Source organism: Podarcis filfolensis (assembly GCF_964270895.1).
Source record: "Podarcis filfolensis genome assembly, chromosome: 12".
Classification (NCBI taxonomy): Eukaryota; Metazoa; Chordata; class Lepidosauria; order Squamata; family Lacertidae; genus Podarcis; species Podarcis filfolensis.
Window position 1 is genome coordinate 37,530,254 of NC_139614.1, and position 19,492 is coordinate 37,549,745.

Below are 19,492 nucleotides of genomic sequence, written 5' to 3' on the forward strand. Positions count from 1 at the left end.
GGAGGCGTTCGTGGTGAGTTCCGGCACCTCTTTTTCTAGAAAAATAGCACTGGGTATACCTGATATAGAATTGTAGCCTCTATGTTAATTGAGCTTAGGACCCATGGGAATCAATGGTACAAGTCAAGTCCTAATTTCAATGGAAAACAAGTTCAACTAACTACCGTAAGTCTGGATCCAGTCCAATATATTAGTTACAAAAAACCGCTTAGTTTTAAAAATGAGAAGTGCAGCACTCAATTCATGCTTGGATACCATCATGAAAGCTAAAATGGGACCTCTGTGCTCAAAGGAGGTATCTTCTGCATAGCATCTGATGCAAAGAAAACAAGCAAAGAAAAGTTGTTTCCTTCATGCCTTCCTTTACAGGCTTCCTGAAACTTCTGGCTGGCCACAGTGGGAAGCAGTTTACTGGTCCAGGCAGACTTTTGGTGTGATTCAGCATAGCTCTTCTAAAGTCCTTCTGATGACTCTGATTACTTGCCATGGGCAAGGAGGAATTGTTCCTTGCACAAACAAGTCAAGCTACTGAAGGTCTTGCCACTGAAGCTTGTCAAAGCAAGCTGTGGCTGAGATGACTTGGTTGGGCCCGCCTTGAGTAGCTACTGTTCCCCACCCACTCCAACTTCAAGGGAATCTCACAGCCAATGCAAAGGATGCTTAAGTTGTGATGGCCACGCTGATGTAAGAACACCCACTTGCTTAGCCCCCCAACAACACCAGCAAGAAGAGTCCTTTCCATTATTTCTAAAGTGGCAGCTGGGGTCGCCAACCTCTTTGAGCTCATAAGTACATCTGGAATTTTGAGAGAGCCACCCCAGGGTCACTCCCCTCCCACCCCACAGACAGAAAGTATGCACATCCACACACACTTAGGTCCTGTGCAAAGTCAGATCCAGTTGAACTAAATTTGATCCTTTTGAACTTGCATGCTTCTACACAGCCCCACCCACCCCCATAAAAACCCACCATCATATTAAAGCTTACATTGGTAGGCTGCATAGTAAGAAGATCCCATGCTTGCCAAAGAAATATTGATCCATGATACAGATCCTTGTGCCAGCAAAACCAGCTACGAATCACAGAATACCTCTGTGGATGCAGAGATGACTTATGATTTGATGGTGCTTTTGCAAGGATCCCTTTTAAAAATTATGAGGCTCCATAAACAACCATGTCTCAGATTCGTGTTCTTGAACCAGATCAATGGAGTCAACATAGATATGTGATCCACTAGCTGATGGTAGATGGGGTAGAAGGAGCCTGTGAAAAGAGTGTGCCATTTCAGGAGGATCTGCTTTACTGGATCCAACTAATACACATGCGTACTCATACACCTTCTTCCTGGGCTCCATTCTCTTTCTCTCTCCTGTCTCTTGCACCCTACTTTATCAGTTTTCCCTCCTCCCTTCCCCTTCTTCCCCTTCTGCCCTCTCTGTCACTCCAGTTTCTGTTCAGATGCTCAAATGCCAATCTGAGCCTTGAAAACCCATAAAAACTGAAACAGGAAGTGGGAGAGAGCAGCACCTTCCATTTCTAAATGTTTTTAAAGGGCAGGGAAAAGAAGAGCCACCTTCTCTACTTCATGATTGCAGGAGTAGTGGGCCTCAGATGCAGATGGCAGGAGTAGGGACCTCAGATGCTTTGTGGACACCACAGGAAGCCCTCAAGGCTGACACTGTGTCCATGGGTACGACATTGCTAACCCAAGATGTATAAAACCAAGGGCAGAGTGGTTATGCTGGAAGTTGAGTAAAGGGGGAGATGGTGGGGCTGAAGAATCAGTCCCGCCTACTCCCCACTGCTGAACAATTGGAAAGGGTTTGGAGAGGGAGGGGCAGGTGATGATGATTATAATTTTTAAGAAACAAATAGAAAACAATACATGCTTCAAGGACTTTTCTTTTGGCATAAGTAAGTAAATCTTCACTGAAGTTGGTAATACCGTACTCCAGTCTCCAGAAGCACATAATTCAGTTCCTAGCTGGGATAAAGGAAGCCACTCTTTAGGGCACACTGCCAACCTTGCCAGGAACAACCTGGAACACCTGATTCCACCTACTCTCATACTACTTCACATGGGACAGATAACTGCAGTTCCCACCCATCATATCTCTTATCTCTCTCTCTCTCTCTCTCTCTCTCTCTCTCTCTCTCTCTCTCTCTCTCATTCATACACACACACACACACACACACACACACACACACACCTATTCCCAGCACATAACACTCCTTCCTCCTTTCATGACTTTCAGCCTTTCCATGCCCTTTCTCAGGGTCCTGTCCCCCCCCCCACTTTAAGATGCAGAGTTCTTCCTTCCAGTAATTTGTCCTTTATCTGAGGCGGAAGCAAAGTCAAGTTTCCCAATACAGAATTTCAGAGCCTAAAAATAGGGAAAACTGCAGTGTTCCTGAAACCAAAATTGTGCTAGTTCCAGCTACTACCTCGAACTCACATAAACAAGTTTACCTTGCTTATGTTAAAAACTAGTCTGAAAACACATTACATTTTAGGTTATTTACTTTCTAAGCAATGTCAAACTCCTATACCCGAACATCTGTATGATTAAAGCCTTTCCCTGTACAAAAAGGAATATATAATAATGTTGATATCTATTCCTGAATAATGTTAATATATATCCCTGAAAGACAGCTATGTAACAACTATAGTTCTATGCAAATGCATGCTTTTAAATCAGTCTATTCCTTCAGCATCTCTAATCCCTTCTTGAACTGAACTGCCTCTTACTTTGCTGCATCCTTTACTGCAATCTGTCCTGTTAAGTCTTTGCAAAAGCAGTTCCCAGTAACCAATTCAGCAGTTAAACTAAGTTAACTACAGCAGTAAAGCAATCCTTTTACACAGGACACAGCTGACTGTCCTTCACTAAATATTATGGCATATTATACAGCATAGGAGATGGAAGGGGGAGGGGGTGGGAGGAAAAGGGACAAGGGGTTTCGTTTGTGCCTTTTGCACAGTATTTTCCCCCTCTTCATAAACAACTAAATATAATGGACAAACCTGACCACTCCAAGCGCAATACAGGTTACATATCAAACTCCAGTTGTGGTTGATCATGCAGTCTAAAAGCCTGAACTGGGCCATGAAAGCCTATAGCGCAGACTGCATCTCTTCTCTGACTCAGCTTTTGCCCGTGTAGTACTAGATCTGTGAGCTATGCAGTGAAGAGATTCAGGAAAGAGGACCTTTCTCTCCCTCCCGCATCTGCCTAGTCAGCAAGACAGCTGACTGCAGAGAGCGCTTAAAAATGCAGGTAGGTGGTGCCAAATTGGGAAAGGGAGAATGGGAAATCCCTGAATATTTTAGGATCATTTGCTACAGCATGTATTCTATACAGCGTGCTACTCCCTGTGTTCCTTGCTGCAAATTAAGGAAATTACATCAGAACGCAATGCAATGTTAAAGCTGCAATTTCATGCAAACTTAACTTAGATATAAAATTCCATTCAACTCAAGTGAGGCAATCTCAAACAAACACCACCTAAGATCATGCTGTGTATTTTAAATTAAATCAACTGTAGGCTGCTTTCGTAAATTCTGAATTCTCAAACTATTGGGACTCAAAACAACACCCCAGTTAATAAAAATGATTTTTAAAAAAACCAACAACACTCCAGTCGAAAGCACTATGTAAATGCTAAGTATTATTATTATTATTATTATTATTATTATTATTATTATTATTATTATTTCCCCAGTAGTTCTGCAAATATCCTTGCAAAAACCTCCAGTTAGACGACATATCAACATATACAGATGGAGATGAACCTTTTGAAGGGTAATCATAATGTTACTCTTTCCAGTCAATAATAGTAAAAAAGTGAAAACTGCAAGACAGAAAATGTGAAAAGAGAAAGACATTGTGGATGAGGCAAGAGAAAGACTAAAGGGAAGGGAGTAGTTCAACTGGGACCATGTTTCACTGCAATTTCCCCCTCCCCCCCCCCCTCAAAACCACATAAACTGAAAACATGTGATTTCCCTCAAGGATCTTATAGGAAAGACAGTTCTGGTTATCTAGTAATGAAAAATGCCTCAAGAACCGTAAAGCCAACACTGGACTCGTTGCCTGCCTATTCTGGTTTCCCTTCACGACCACAAAGTTAGGAATAAATATGATCTGACCTGGGAAATACAAGTCATGGCATTTTGGCTCTATAACGAGGTCCAGCAGAACTTATCAGCAGCGGTAGTATTGGTTCTGTCTATGGTTAAACCATCATAAGCCACAGAAAGAAATATGCCAAAGCACAAATGGGGACCCTATCTTAGCACCCAGGACCATTTCCACCATTAGGATAGAAGCAATATGGACCTGACAGCCTTATGTACAACGGAATCCCTCCTCTTTCCATGAAGTTTTACAAATAATTTTAACATGGTATGTGGGACAAATCCAGTGCTACAAAAAATAATCAATTAAAAAGAGAATATGTCCTATTTAATTCTTTAAAAACAATAAGACATTTTTGTTAAAGCCAGTACAATTATTGGACATTGTGGGGTGAGGGGGACAGAGAACTCCTAAGAGATGTTTTTTAAATAGCTTTTTGTTGACTCACAGCCTTAGTCAGGGGTAGGCAACCTAAGGCCTGTGGGCCGGATGTGGCCCAATCGCCTTCTCAATCTGTCCCGCGGATGGTCCGGGAATCAGTGTGTTTTTACATGAGTAGAATGTGTCCTTTTATTTAAAATGCATCTCTGGGTTATTTGTGGGGCATAGGAATTCGTTCACCCCCCCCCCAAAATATATATATATATATAGTCCGGTCCACCACATGGTCTGAGGGACGGTGGACCGGCCCACAGATGAAAAAGGTTGCTGACCTGGCCTTAGTGGAGGGCAACAAACTCTAGCCAAGGTTTCTGCACGCTACAGGCAAATACTACCCAATATTAATTTGGAGTTGCTTTAGTTTAATTTCCCAGCAGACAAATTGGGGTGGGGTGGACCTACCTACAAATATATAATCATATTTGTTATTGACTGCAAAGAACAGAGAACTGCCTTTTCCTTTAGGAACAGGAAACCCAGGCTCACACAGAAACAGCACATCAGTCATTTTATACCAAGGTCACTGTCACACTGCAGAAACAAGAGGGGAGGGGGAAAGAGAGCGAATGCTCTTATATGCCTGCCAAACTCTTTCTAGGTAATTTTCTTCTACAGAAACGCAGAGTAAACAGTTTTTACATTACTGCCTGCCAACGAATAGAAAGGGAAACAGGCAAATGTCTTCCAGTGCCACTACCACTTGTGAACTTTACAGTACTGTAAGCAACAATCTGTGTGACCAGATACAAGTGCCATTATGGGCCACTTATAGAGCTTTCCAAACTTTTCAGGTTGGTGACATACTTTTTAGACATGCATCACCCTCTCGTGCTAATTGTGAAAATCCAGTTGCGGAGTGTGCCAGGGATGTGGTACGTGCTAGACGGCTGTGCTAGGGAGGAGATGACCGCTGGATCCATATTCAGAAGAGTACTATATGCAGTTGGACACACCATCATAACTATTCCCGAGAATTATTGGCTCTGAGGGCCAAAGTGCAAGGGGAGCCACCAACCCCACAATTTGCACTGTCAATAAAGGTTCCACTGAAACAAAGAGGACCATTTTGAAGATGCAAATTGAAGCCCACTCCCCAACGCTATCACCAAAGCTCTGCAATGTAAGATCTTGTTGTTTCGTTGCACTTATTGGCACCACTGTACCAATGATCTTCACACATTACTAAATCACGCGTTACCTCCTCCCATGCAAACCTGACCATGCATTTAAGGTCATTCCTCAGGAAAGCTCTCTTTGATGAGGTTCACCTGGTATCTAACTTGTCTGTCTTTTCAGCACTAGAGGCATTCTAGAATGGTTGAGCCAACTTTTATTTGGCTGCTGTGATTTTTACTGTTAAGCTGCTCTTACTGTTTGCTAAGTTTTTTTTATTGTTTTCAACTGCTTCACAAGATTTAAGGAAAATAATAACAACATTGGGGTGTAGTATAAAATTTTAAGATAAACATACATGAGTTGGAGGTCAAAGGATGCAGACTGAAAATGTCAGGGCCTTATCACTTTGCAAAGCAAATTTGGTAAACTGGACAATGTAAAACTATTATCTGTGGTCGTCGTGCTTTCACGTGATGATGAGACTGCATTCCAAAATTTAAAAACCCAGGGAAAGCCAAACTGCTTAGACCTTCCTAAGTACACGGGACACTACTTCCAGGATTGTTTCTGAATTGTCTGATTGTCCCTTGCCATGCTATTATCTTGGACACGGACTTTGTAGAGACAGTTGATGGGAAATCAGAACTGCCTTGTCTCATTGACTGAGACATTTACGCCTCTGCACTTCTGGCCAATGTCTTTCTGCTGAGTCCTTTTGCAATGTTTACTGTGCTAACTACTCCAGCCTCGAACAAAATGCAAATGTTACCACAAGCTATCTCTACCAGTTATCTATAGCACAGCCTGCAACACTATCCTCAGTGTAACCGATCAACTCCGTTTAAACTTAAGACCTCTGGATGCTCTAATGAAGTCAGGTTTTGCTAGAAGAGCGTACTGGTTTCATCTGATCTTCACCAGCACCCGGAAACAAAACAGACTGAATAACTGAAACTCATAAAGCAACTGGAGAAATGAACCATATCATCCAAAAGGAAAAATAGAAAGAAGTGTTTGTGAATGACCAGTGAACAACGGTGTTTTTTTAAAATCTCAGGATATTGAATATTTGGTTATGTTAACAGATAAAAGGAGATCTGAAAGAGCCTTCTGAAATGAGGCATGTCTGTCACATTCTAAACTCACTGAGAACCCTAAGCCATTTTGGAGTAAAGGCAGAATACATGTGTAAGAAATGAATGAACAAGTGTGGCAATCTGAATATTCACCTTATGGTGTAGGTTTCATTGACAGATGCTGGCAACAGTGCTTCTTTCGCCTTGGCAATTGTGCTGGGATTAGTAAACCATGTTCGGCACGGCTTTCACACAAGAGTGTTGGCTTTGACACTCACAAGTGCCCCAACTGTCAGCACCAAGAGACACTATGGGATAACGGTCTGCACAACAGACTGCTTTTCTCTGCTTAAAGCTGTCATCATGGGCCAGTTCCAACCTAGAAGATCCCGCAGGGGGTGCTTTTGAAACTATTCCGTTTTGCAAAGACTTGCAAAATAAGAATAATGTGTACATATTTAAAGGGCATGTGTTTACACAGCGGCAGGTAGACAGAAAGTAGTTAGAATTAAATTAATTATAATAATAATGATAATGATAATAATAATGTGAATTACGAAAGAAATATTTTTGAATAGATATCAGAAGGTGACTAGAGTGCCTTATTGGAGGAAAAAACATATTAATTTTGAATACTGGTTTAACGTTTGCCATGTTATGTTCCTACATAGGCATCCTTCTTTAGAGAAAATACTACCTTGCAGGAAGAAGAAGAAGAGTTTGGATTTGATATCCCGCCTTTCACTCCCCTTCAGGAGTCTCAAAGCGGCTAACATTCTCCTTTCCCTTCCTCCCCCACAACAAACACTCTGTGAGGTGAGTGGGGCTGAGAGACTTCAGAGAAGTGTGACTGGCCCAAGGTTACCCAGCAGCTGCATGTGGAGGAGCAGAGACGCGAACCCGGTTCCCCAGATTACAAGACTACTGCTCTTAACCACTACACCACACTGGCTCTCACTACACCACACTGGCTTTCTTTTGCATGTGCAAAAGAAAGGCTTGGCAAGAATGTATGAGTGTTCTTCTATTTTCACAGCACGTAAGAAAAAATATACCTTTCTGAGAAGGACAACAATGGGGAGAGAGCATTAAGAAGTGCTTAATGGTCTTGAAAACCAAAGACTATACAGTATTTTCCAGTGATATCCTTGAAAGAGATCCGAGACCTGCATTTATTGTATAAAATGCCAAATACTGCCATCAAACCAAGAATGTAGATGTGGCAACTGCAGCTACAAACTATTAATTCAAAGTATGCATAATCTGTAAAAGGAAAATACCAGATACCACTGATGCACACAGCTCTCAAAAACAGTAGATTTGAGCTCTCACTACTAATTGAATTTTACAGGCACACAAGACTCCCAGGAATGCGGGACATCCTCCTCGAGCCATTCTACCACCAGGGAGAGATCAAAAAGGCACTGCCTTGTTAAAAAACACTGGGGTTGTGTTTTATATTCTCTATTTGGATTGTTCTGCACTGGAGCCTGATAAGGACTTCATGATTTTGGTGTTTACCTTCTGAACAAAGAGAAGCTGGTCTTGAACATTACTGGCATTTCATTACATATTATATTTGCTATGGGGAAACTTTCAAGTCTTTTCCAACTTTAGCAACAAGCCACAGACACTAGCAACGGTGGCACTAGGATTATCCTTCTTTACAGGAGTCACAGTGGATCAGTTTAAAATAAAGTTTCCCATTTTGAAATGTAGGCATTGTGTTCAATGTTAGTCAATCTATGGAAATTAATAGATGTGACCAGGTTAGGTCTATAATTTCAACTTGTCTGTTCTAAATAGAACTTAGTTGAATACAATCAGATTCAAAGTACTAATTAAAGTATATTACTCTGTAGCTAAATAAAGCATTTCTAAAACTTTTGGTCCCATAGGCTGTGCGCCATTTGCACTGCAGAATTAGTTTGTTAAGAGTAGCCTACGTCAAACTCGTGACCTCCACATGTTTGAACTATAACACCCATCAGTCACATCCAGTTTAGAGACAAGAGACAGATTTGTTTGGTAATGTACACATTCAAGAATCTTAATTTAACATGATCAGTTACTTGAATGATGCTGCAATTTCTTTGCTTGGCCACAACTTACGCACATTTAATTTGTGTTCATTCAGCTTTAAGTGTGTGGCAAAAAATATATATTAAAGGAGCAGAAAAGGGGTAGGGATCTGGGGGAAATGACTTTGGCAATACCACCCGCCATTTAATCCAGTAGGTTTTGACTATACACAATTTTGGCTTTAGACGCGATCCCCAGAACGTTAACACCCACTTAAGTTGCTGGCTTAAAGTAAAGATACCTAGGATCAGACTTTAAGTGTCCAGAACTTTCCACAAACAAGAGCTGGAATTTACTGGACGAATCAATGATATGGAAAGTAGGTATCCATATTGTTTGGTCAGCAGCCATAAATATTCATTATTTAAGAACTAAGCACGTTATAATGTTCAGATACAAGTTTACCCATACAGACCTCCGCTGATGATCCTGACAATATACAGAATAGCATAGACTCTTAGACACAAGAGATTACTAACTAGTCCCTGGACCCAGTAGTCCAAGGTTTGGGACAGTTTGCATGAGTTGAACACACATGGCGAACCCTTAGGTTCATGTGCTCCTCTCACAACTCTCTTCATGCACAGCTAGGTAGACAAGTTGTAGCCATCTTTATTCTCAGTTTCCCTTAAACTCAGTTTGTTGTTGCATTGGAATTAATGACCATGGGGTTGTTGTTTTTCTACTAATTCTGGTCAGTTTTAAAACAAGTCCACATAAAACCATGGATTATGAAGGTGACTGGCTTAAACCAAGCATAGTTGGTGTAAACCACAAACTCCAGTTCAACTCATTTTAATGTTGTGTTTTTATATTTTTCTAACCCTCTCTTGGAATTTATGGTGAAGGGTAGGTAAAAGAAATCCTGTAAGATAAGAGAGATAGAGATAGATAGCATAAACAAGAAGCCATGTAGAAAACACGAGTTTTTAAGGAAGAGACTCGAAGGAAGGGAAGGAAGCAATGGACAAATGCTTTCTTAATGGCATACAGTGGTACCTCTGGTTACATACGCTTCAGGTTACAGACTCCACTAACCCAGAAATATTACCTCAGGTTAAGAACTTTGCTCCAGGACGAGAACAGAAATTGTGCAGTGGCGGCGCAACAGCAGCAGGAGGCCCCATTAGCTAAAGTGGTGCTTCAGGTTAAGAATAGTTTCAGGTTAAGAACGGACCTCCGGAACGAATTAAGTACGTAACCAGAGGTACCACTGTACTACAAAATGTTCAAAAGTCAATGTGTGAACCAACAGCTATTAATATCCCACAGCTCGTATTAAACCTTGAACGCAGGTCTAACACCGCTAAAGCAAAGCATTGCAAAGACTACTAAGTTAAAGAATGATAGGACTGAACCGGATTCTCTCTCCTAATATTATAAAAAACTACTTTTCCAGTCCATCTTTGGTTCAGTTTCTAGTCCTTAGCAAGCTTGGCATTAAGCAGCTAAGCTCCGAAGTAAACATAAGCTCCCTGGTGTCTGTGTTTGTGCTACCTAGGGAATGTGAACATTACAGTCCAATCTACAAAAACATGGCAAGAAATCCAGCAGATAATAAGCATGGAGTGGGGGGGGGGGGAGGACCCAAACAATGAACTGCAATACATAATCTACAAAGCATGAGAGGGAAAGATCTAAAGGGAGCCTGCAGGAGCCTTTTATTGAAAGAGACATCAGTTGACTTGTCCGCAAATTGATGGCAATCATGTCAATTAACTTACCCAATTGCTTTGCCACTGTTTGAGCAGGAAGCTTTCCTCTCTTCTTCTCCCTGCCCTCCCATGTTCAGAATGCCCCAACATCAAAGCTGACTAGCTTTGTTTCAGAGACCTTTTAAAACTATGTGCATTCCATATGTGAAATGATTCACCTATTCGCAGCTGTGGAACTTGCGGGAGGAGGGAGGAGGGAGCTGGTTGTGGCAGGGAAGTAGGTTGAAAGCAGTAAGGGATCAGGAACAAAGCATTAGAGAAGCCCACAGAGGGTAGGTAACATTGACAAAGCCTGGAATTCAAAGGTAAGTGAATCTCAACTGCTTTATTTTATTCAGATTTGACAATTAGAACTATGGTCTATATGGCTTTAATTGGTTCCAAATGCGAACACTCCGTTCAGGAGCATCTATATTTCTAGTATTGAGAGTTGCTGTTTTTTAAGTGACTACAGTCGTACCTTGGACCCCGAACACCCTGGAACTCGGACATTACGGCTCCCAAACGCTGCAAACCCGGAAGTGATTGTTCCAGTTTGCAAACATTATTTTGGAACCCAAAGATCCGACGGGGCTTCCATGGCTTCTGATTGGCTGAAGGAGCTTCCTGCAGCCAATCAGAAGCCGGGATTTGGTTTTCAAACGTTTTGGAAGTCGAGCAGACTTCCGGAACGGATTCCGCTTTACTTCCAAGGTACGACTGTATAACAAATCTAGTTATAGGCTTTGCTGAAGATCCCAGACCTATGCAAAGTTTAACCTGCAAGTGCCCCCAGCAAGGCCTTCCTTACGGTGGTCTCACAGCTAAAGACAGCATTGCCTAAGGAGGCCTGCCTGAATATTATGAGGATGATGATGCCACGACACTTTACAAAATACAAAAGGGCAAACATTGTAAGTCCTTGTGGGCAAGGGTATGATCCAACACACCAGCCAGAACAAAGGGAGGTGTAAAAGGAGGAGAAGAAGTAGTATTATTTTTCAATGGCACTTACTTAAGGATTAATTGCAGCAGGATAAAGGGACTAAAGGAACGTAACAAAAGATTTCAGGGGAAAGGAATGTTCTCATGTGTTATTGATAACTTGAAAGGGCCTTGCTGTTCCAACCAAGCTTTCCAGCAAATTACTAGTTAAAATCATTATTCCCGTGACTGGTGTGTGATTTTTACTGCAGTTTTTGCTTAACTTATTGCAAAAAAATATGCACTTTAAGCACTGTTTTAATCTCACAACTTTTTATTTCAATTTCTGGGTATTTTTATTTTATTAAACTTATTTTACATATGCTGGTCTGTATTGGACTTGAACACTGTTTTTTAATCTTAAATTGCTTTGGGATGTTTCATAAGAAGCACACATATACATATATGCAGATAGAGTAGGAAGTCTACCTTATTTCAATAAAGCCAACTACCAATGCACTACTTCTCTTTACAACTGGATAGAGCCATTATAGAACACCCATTGGTGTTCATCAAATATCCTCACCTGTCTGGCTCACACATCACAGTAAACCAAAGGATGGCTTACCTTGAATGAGCAAACATGCTGGTCCCTGTTGCTAAAATCACTCAGCGAAGAGGAAACAAACCAGAGCTCTAGTTTAGTGTTAAGTTTTACATGATTGATCCACTGATTGGAGAAGCCACATCTTGATAAACTCTGCATTTATACAATCCTTAACAGTGTAGGAGGGTCTGGACTTGACAACCCAAAAGTGTTTAGGAATCTCTTTTTTCCATAGACTTTTTCATGAATAAGGCTACATTCTTACTAGCAGGTAAGCCCCAGTGAGGTCCAGAGGTCTTACCACCGAGTAAGCTGCAAATCTTTGCCTATCAGACAAGGCAACAAGAGCTTGAGGGAAAGAGGTGAAGTCTGCTACAGTTTTTAGACAACCAGTTTTTAAATTCTTTGCATGTGTATTTTCTACCGTTCATGTATTTTTTAGAAGAAAGACACTGGAATTCAAACCACTAATCATATGTCAGAAGTGAACTTTTGAAACTCTTTACAACCCTTTCTCCTCTAATCACCTGCCCAATGTTTTTTGACTTCAAATGTGGCTAGAGTAATTTAAGATATGTGTTTTGTGACAAACATTTCAGTTCAATGAGTAGGAAATATAGCTTGCATTTTGAAAGCAAATTTAAGACCTTGGCTGTCACTGGAATTTATTCCCCTGCCCAACAGGAAACAGTTTAAAAGTGTATGAAGGGGAAATTCCCACAACCCAGCATTATGCCTCATCATGATCTGCGCCCAAGAGCCAAGTTTTATAGAACCAAAAATGTGTTCTTCAGACTTCTCTAATCATGGCATTTGGGGGTATCTTGTTTTTTGTGCACCCAAGCTTCCCTCCCTCCGTATACTCACATGCATATATGTACACACACACTGCACTATGGAGAAACACAAAATACACACATACTTTTCCTTAATTTCTGTTAAAGCAAGGGCAAAACTAGGCTTTCTTTCACCCAGGTCAGAGACCCAGTTTGGTACCCCACACGTGCATTTGTGTACACACAGACACACACAGGCTGGGAGCCTCAATGGCACCCCTCTGGAGGCTTTGCCCGGGGCAAAAAAACCTGGCTAGCTCCCCCATAGCCGTGGCACTGATTAAAAGGTGCTTGGAAGTCTGCAACTGTAGAAAGTTTGTGACTCAGTGACATGAACCAGGTAAATTTCTTGCCTCTGAGTCCGAAACTTAATGAATTTTCTACATGACTCATCTGCCTATAGCTCACATGTAGCAAGTGCACGTACGGAGAACACTGCTTTCTCAATTGCAATGATTTCACAAACATTTAATGGGCTAGAAACATTTCTGGGCTTATTTGCAAGGTTGGGGTAGGCTTTCCTTTTAGGAATCTTGTAACATAAAACTGCCCCCAAACTTGCATCCAATTACCGTATTTTTCCCTCTATAACACGCAGATTTTTTCTCCTAAAAAGGAAGGGGAAATGTCTGTGCGTGTTATTGAGCGAATGTGTGGTCCCTGGAGCCAAATGGCAAAAAAAATCAGGCAAAAATCAAATCGCGCGTCTCGGAGAAGGGAAACCTGAAAAGAGGAAGTGGCTGCTTTCCTGCATTCTGCCTCAGGGTCTTACTGCCCACCCTCCTCTGTTTCCTTGCTGTGTTTGCTCAAACGGAACAAAGAGCAGGGAAAGCCCCTCCCCTCCAGGCAAGCAGAGGGGAAAGCAGAGTGTCGTCTCTGTGCTCCGGTGCTGCTGAAAACATGCAGGAGGGAGAGAGGGAGAGGGAGAGGGAGAGGGAGAGGGAGAGAGAGAGAGAGAGAGAGAGAGAGAGAGAGAGAGAGCGCTGGCTGGCTTGGGTGGGTAGGTGAGGGAAAACTTTTGCCTTCCTTTCCTCCCTCCCGTTATACCCCTCTCTTGCATTCTTAGCCAGCTGCTTCTCTGCACACCCCTCTCGTGCTCCTTGTCCATTCTGTATTTTTCCTTCCTTCCCCACTTAAAATGTGGTTAAAAAGCATGGATCCACATGGATCCTCAGGATCTTTGCATTGGGTCACCCCAAATTCACCATCAGATCACATAGCATGTCCATGGCTACAGCCTGCCCCCCAAAAATCACACACGCACTGTTGCCTGGGGCTGCAATGGTGCAAAAATGTGGTTAAAAAGCATGGATCCACATGGATCCTCAGGATCTTTGCATTGGGTCACCCCAAATTCACCATCAGATCACATAGCATGTCCATGGCTACAGCCTGCCCCCCCAAATCACGCACCCACTGTTGCCTGGGGCTGCAATGGTGCAAAAACGTGGTTACAAAACATGGATCCTCAGGATCTTTGCATTGGGTCACCCCAAATTCACCATCAGAGCACATAGCATGTCCATGGCTACAGCTTGCCCCCCCCAAAATCACACACCCACTGTTGCCTGGGGCTGCAATGGTGCAAAAACGTGGTTACAAAGCATGGATCCACAGGGATTCTCAGGATTTTTGCATTGGGTCACCCCAAATTCACCATCAGATCACATGTCTGTGGCCACAGCATGAAGCACAAAAATGATACATCCACTGTTTCATTCAGAATGTTTTTTCCCTTGTTTTCCTCCTCTAAAAACGATGTGCGTGTTATGGTCAGGTGCGTGTTATCGAGCGAAAAATACGGTATGTATAAATTATGGCTTCCGCCCTGCGAATTTTAGTATGCAAATAGCTGAAAGTGGGGAGGAATAGGCTAAATTTCTGCTAGTGGAGAAAAAACATAGGGGTTTTATTCCTTACAGAGGGGTTTGTAACTTGCAACAGCTATAGCTGAGCAATGTGCTTTTCTAGATCCTGTTTTTATATTCCCACTTGGTATTGCTGCTTCTTTAAATGCGAGTAGAAGCTTTCAGCAATCATCAAATCATATTCCTCAGGCAGTGCATCTGGGGACAGGCCTAGCTATGCAAGCTTAGCTAGAGCTGCCCACCTTGATTTCCATCATAGCCTCACTGAACCCAAAGGTACATGCTAGCCAAAACTCTGCATTTATTCACCCTAGTCCTTGCTTGGCATCTTTTTCTTACTGACTTGTTTACACTTCATAGGAATCTTGCTTCATTCCGCCAAAGAGGCTCTTTGTTTAGATTTTGGAGGAGAAACAGCTTTAGTTTTGAAAGAATGCATAATGGGAATTATATTTGGTCTTCCGTAAGCCCCAAAGGACGCGGGTGGCGCTGTAGGTTAAACCACAGAGCCTAGGACTTGCTGATCAGAAGGTCAGCAGTTCGAATCCCCGCGAAGGGGTGAGCTCCCGTTGCTCAGTCCCTGCTCCTGCCAACCTAGCAGTTCGAAAGCACATCAAAGTGCAAGTAGATAAATAGGTACCGCTCCAGCGGGAAGGTAAACGGCGTTTCCGTGCACTGCTCTGGTTCGCCAGAAGCTGTTTAGTCATGCTGGCCACATGACCCGGAAACTGTACGCCAGCTCCCTCGGCCAATAAAACGAGATGAGCGTCGCAACCCCAGAGTCGGCCACGACTGGACCTAATGGTCAGGGGTCCCTTTACCTTTACCTAAGCCCCAAAGACCCTCCTATATAAAAAAACTTGATCTAACGAAGAACCTATGGGGATTAATTTCTCCTCAGAAGTTTGGACCTTCTAGAATTAACTCCTGCTGCTGTCTGCTACCCTAGGTTACGAAGGCTGCTAAAAATCCACTTGAGGTCCTGAAATTAAAGAAAGGGAGGGGTTGCTATTACCACAGCAACTAAGGAAGCCTATTTACAAAAGCCAATGAAGATTTGAGAACCGAGGAAGCAGCCACTGTCATCCCAGTGAAACTGACTGCACTAATTGTGGGAGCATGACCTTCCTCAACATCTCTTCTGTAAAGCAAATTGAGTTTTTCAATGAGATCCTGCAAAGCGGGGAGGTAAATAAGAGGAAGAAATCCATTATCAAATTGGCATGCAACAAAGTGTTGAATCTTCAAGGTAATACAATAGGTAAAGGTAAAAGGGTAAAGGACCCCTTAACGGTTAAGTCCAGTCAAAGGCGACTATGGGGTTGTGGCGCTCATCTCGCTTTCAGGCCGAAGGAGCCGGCATTTGTCCACAGACAGCTTTCTGGGCCAGCATGACTAAACTGCTTCTGGCGCAATAGAACACTGTGACGGAAACCAGAGCACACGGAAACACAGTTTACCTTCCCGTCACAGTGGTACCTATTTATCTACTTGCACTGGCATGGTTTTGAACTGCTAGGTTGGCAGGAGCTGGGACAGAGCAAAGGGAGCTCACCCCGTCACGGGGATTCGAACCACCGACCTTCTGATCAGCAAGCACAAGAGGCTCAATGGTTTAAACCACAGTGCCACCTGCATCCCATACAATATAGCTCAGTTGATAGAACATGAGACTCTTAATCTCAGGGTTGTGGTTTTGAGCCCATGGACAAAAGATTCTTGCACTGCAGGGGTTGGACTAGATGACCCTCATGGTCCCTTCCAACTCTATGATTCTATTATTCAATATTTGTAGACCTTTTACTCATTCTTTTTCTATTCTTTAGGTAAAGATGAAAAACACCAAACTTAATGGTTAGCCTTTGTTTTACCTTTTACCAAATAATGCAAGCAACATCAAGGTAGCAACACTTCAGGATACTTTTCCTGAGCAGTGGTTTTAGACTCCTATTAATGAAGTGTACACAACGTAATAAAACTCCCCCACAGTTTATTTCTGCAATTTGCCACCAGTATTAGAAACAGGTTACACATATATGAAGGTTAGTAGGTTTGTTAAAAGGACGTGTATTTCACAGCATTTGCTTAAAATCTTGAACAAAGAAAGGTAAGCGGCTAATTATGCAGATCAGCATCACTTAAGCTTTATACCAACTGCAGCCTCTCCTGGGCAGAGATAACCTAGTCATGGTTACCCATGCAATGATAACATCCCATTTGGATTATTGCAATGTATTGTACACAGATCTGCCTTTGAAAATGGTTTGGAGACTTCTGTGCAGAATGCTAGTATCTGGAGTTTTGACTGGCACAGTGCCTAGGAATCACAAGCTGTCTCTTTCACTTCTGGACCCAATTCAAAGTGCTTCTGCTCACCTTTAAAGCCCTAAATGGCTTGGAGCCCAAGTATTTGAAGAAGCACTGCCTTCCATACTAGCCAGGCCACACATTGAGGTCAGCAATCAATACCCTTCTCCTGAATTATATATTATTTAAAACAGGGGTGGAGAACCTGTGTCCCTCCAGCTGTTGGACTCTAATCCCCATCAGCACTGAGCATGGCTGTGGCTGATGGGAGTTGGAGCCCAACAAAGCAGAGATTTCTCATCCCTAGTTTACTAGAACTGGTAACATGCCCTTGATCAGAAGAAAAACAACATTTGATAATATTATTTTCCTCGCCTTTCTACTTTCACAGGAGCTTATGATAGCTGCATTTGAAAACACCACATTTTAAAGGGGTAAAAGTTATCTATTTATTACATTTATCTTCCACCTTTTTCCCAAGGAGCTCAAGGTGACATACATGGTTCTCTTTCTCCTCATGTTATCCTCACAGCAACCCTGTGAGGAAGGTTAAGCTGAGAGATAGTGACTGGCCCTACATCACCCATTCATCTTCATGGTCTTCCAGGTCTTATAGTACAAGACTCTAACCACTACACCAAAGGGACACAAAATATAGGGTCTATATGTACTTTTGCTGGAATTCAGGAGAATCTACCACCACAAACAATAGTGCAGCAGGACTGCAAAAGGTATCTAGTACAGTACGCTAGAAACAGAAGTACATACATTACCTTTGCACAAAGAGTAATGAAAATCTAGACAGTGTCATCACTCTGCCAATGTGTAGCTTCAAGGCCTGTCCACACTTAAACAAGCTTTTCTGAACTCCAAAATATTTACATTTCAAACAGCAATACTGTACAATTTCTGCATAATAGTGGCTAGCACTTGTTTTCTTCAGAATTGCAGCCGGCAAAACCTGAGTCCAAACCTACCATACAAACACAAGTTTCCAGACAAGGACGGCGCTGCTCCACTACCTGACAATACTGGTTTGGATCCAGATTACACGGAATTCCATTGAACTCTGTGGGACTTCACATAACGACGGCTGGATTTTCACATTCATTTCAATGGGAAACTAATGGGCAACTAAGTAAAGCTGGATCCCAACCACTACCTTTCCTTGCAGGGATTTATTTAAAACTTAGGCTGCAAACATGTTATGGAGCAACCTGATCTTCCTCTCATCTGTCTGTCCTCTCCTGAATTTGCTGCTCATTTTAAACCATACATTCTGATGGCAGAAATTACTTGCTTAAAACATGTTTCATGCCACTACCACCTACTCACACCTGTTTTTGTAGGACATATAAAAAAAAAAAAAACCCCAGGCAGGAGAAGCAGTTCTTTGGAGTGCAATCCTTTAATGCAAATGTGTAATTGGGAGTCAATGTTTTGCATACAGAAGTGTCCTGGCAGAATCTTGGCTCCCAATTCTATATTCGCATTTGTTCGTCTTCCCACATGCAGATACCCATCACAGAAAGATTCTAGAAATATAGTCAGGAGGCAGTATCCAATGAAGTAATTCCATGAGCATACGAATTCTTGTCTGTGCAACAGAATTCTTCCTCCCTTTCCTCTCTCCACACATTCCTCCTATCTGTTCTGGGAGTTCCACCAAGCCCTTGGACAGAGTGTGCACAGGTGTATGGGGAGAGGAGACCAAACAAAAGTGCTGCTGTGCAAATGGGAATCCTTGTCCTAAAGGAACTACTTTGCTGGATACAGTCCACAGTGTATCACTCAGGCTCTGTATAAAACAGTAAATGCAAGCCAACCAATTTTTCTTACGTCTCTGTTCATAAATTCAGGTTACAGTACGCCATGTGAATTTCTACAGCTCACCTGTTAACTCCCAACCAGGTACTCCCAACCTCTTTTGAAGCTGCCCCCAAATTAATAAGACTCCCTAGGAAAATTTGAACAGTTTCTTCCGTACTTTCTGCAAACAAGTAAAAACTCTGCTGTTTCAGCTGTGTCCTTTGGGAATTAACAACTGCTCAGTGTCATGTTTTGGTCGCTGCCATTTTCAGTTCTATTATGTTTTTAACATTATTGTTCTGTTAATCATTGTAAACTACTATGGAGATTGGATGAAGAGCTGGATAAAAATCTTGCAAACAAACAAACAAACAAACAAACAAACAAACAAACAGACAGACAGACAGACAATACAATATCTACTTGCCGCATTTAGCTAAGATGTTGGACAAACACACTTTACTGCAGATAACTTCCATCTAAGCATTAGCATGTCCACACGAAAGTTAATGCAAAAGCATTTTCCTGAGCACTACACAAATTTAAATCAAATCTTGAATGTATGTATGAAGGAGGGAAATACAGGCAAAAT

The 19,492-nt window shown here is 42.2% G+C and overlaps 1 protein-coding gene across 7 annotated transcripts in view; it reads right to left on the reverse strand.

Annotated features, from left to right (window-relative positions):
- The window catches only part of ARHGAP21 (Rho GTPase activating protein 21), a 106,016-nt gene that overhangs the window by 72,492 nt on the left and 14,032 nt on the right, over positions 1-19,492 (reverse strand). The window contains exon 1 of one of the 7 annotated variants that reach the window (XM_083579154.1): positions 3,027-3,143. The exons of the other annotated variants lie outside the window; for them this stretch is intronic. Coding sequence (XP_083435280.1) covers positions 3,027-3,110 — 84 coding nt within the window. The 5' untranslated portion in view covers positions 3,111-3,143. Of the gene's footprint in view, positions 1-3,026; positions 3,144-19,492 lie in introns of those variants that run through there. 7 annotated transcript variants of the gene reach the window in all.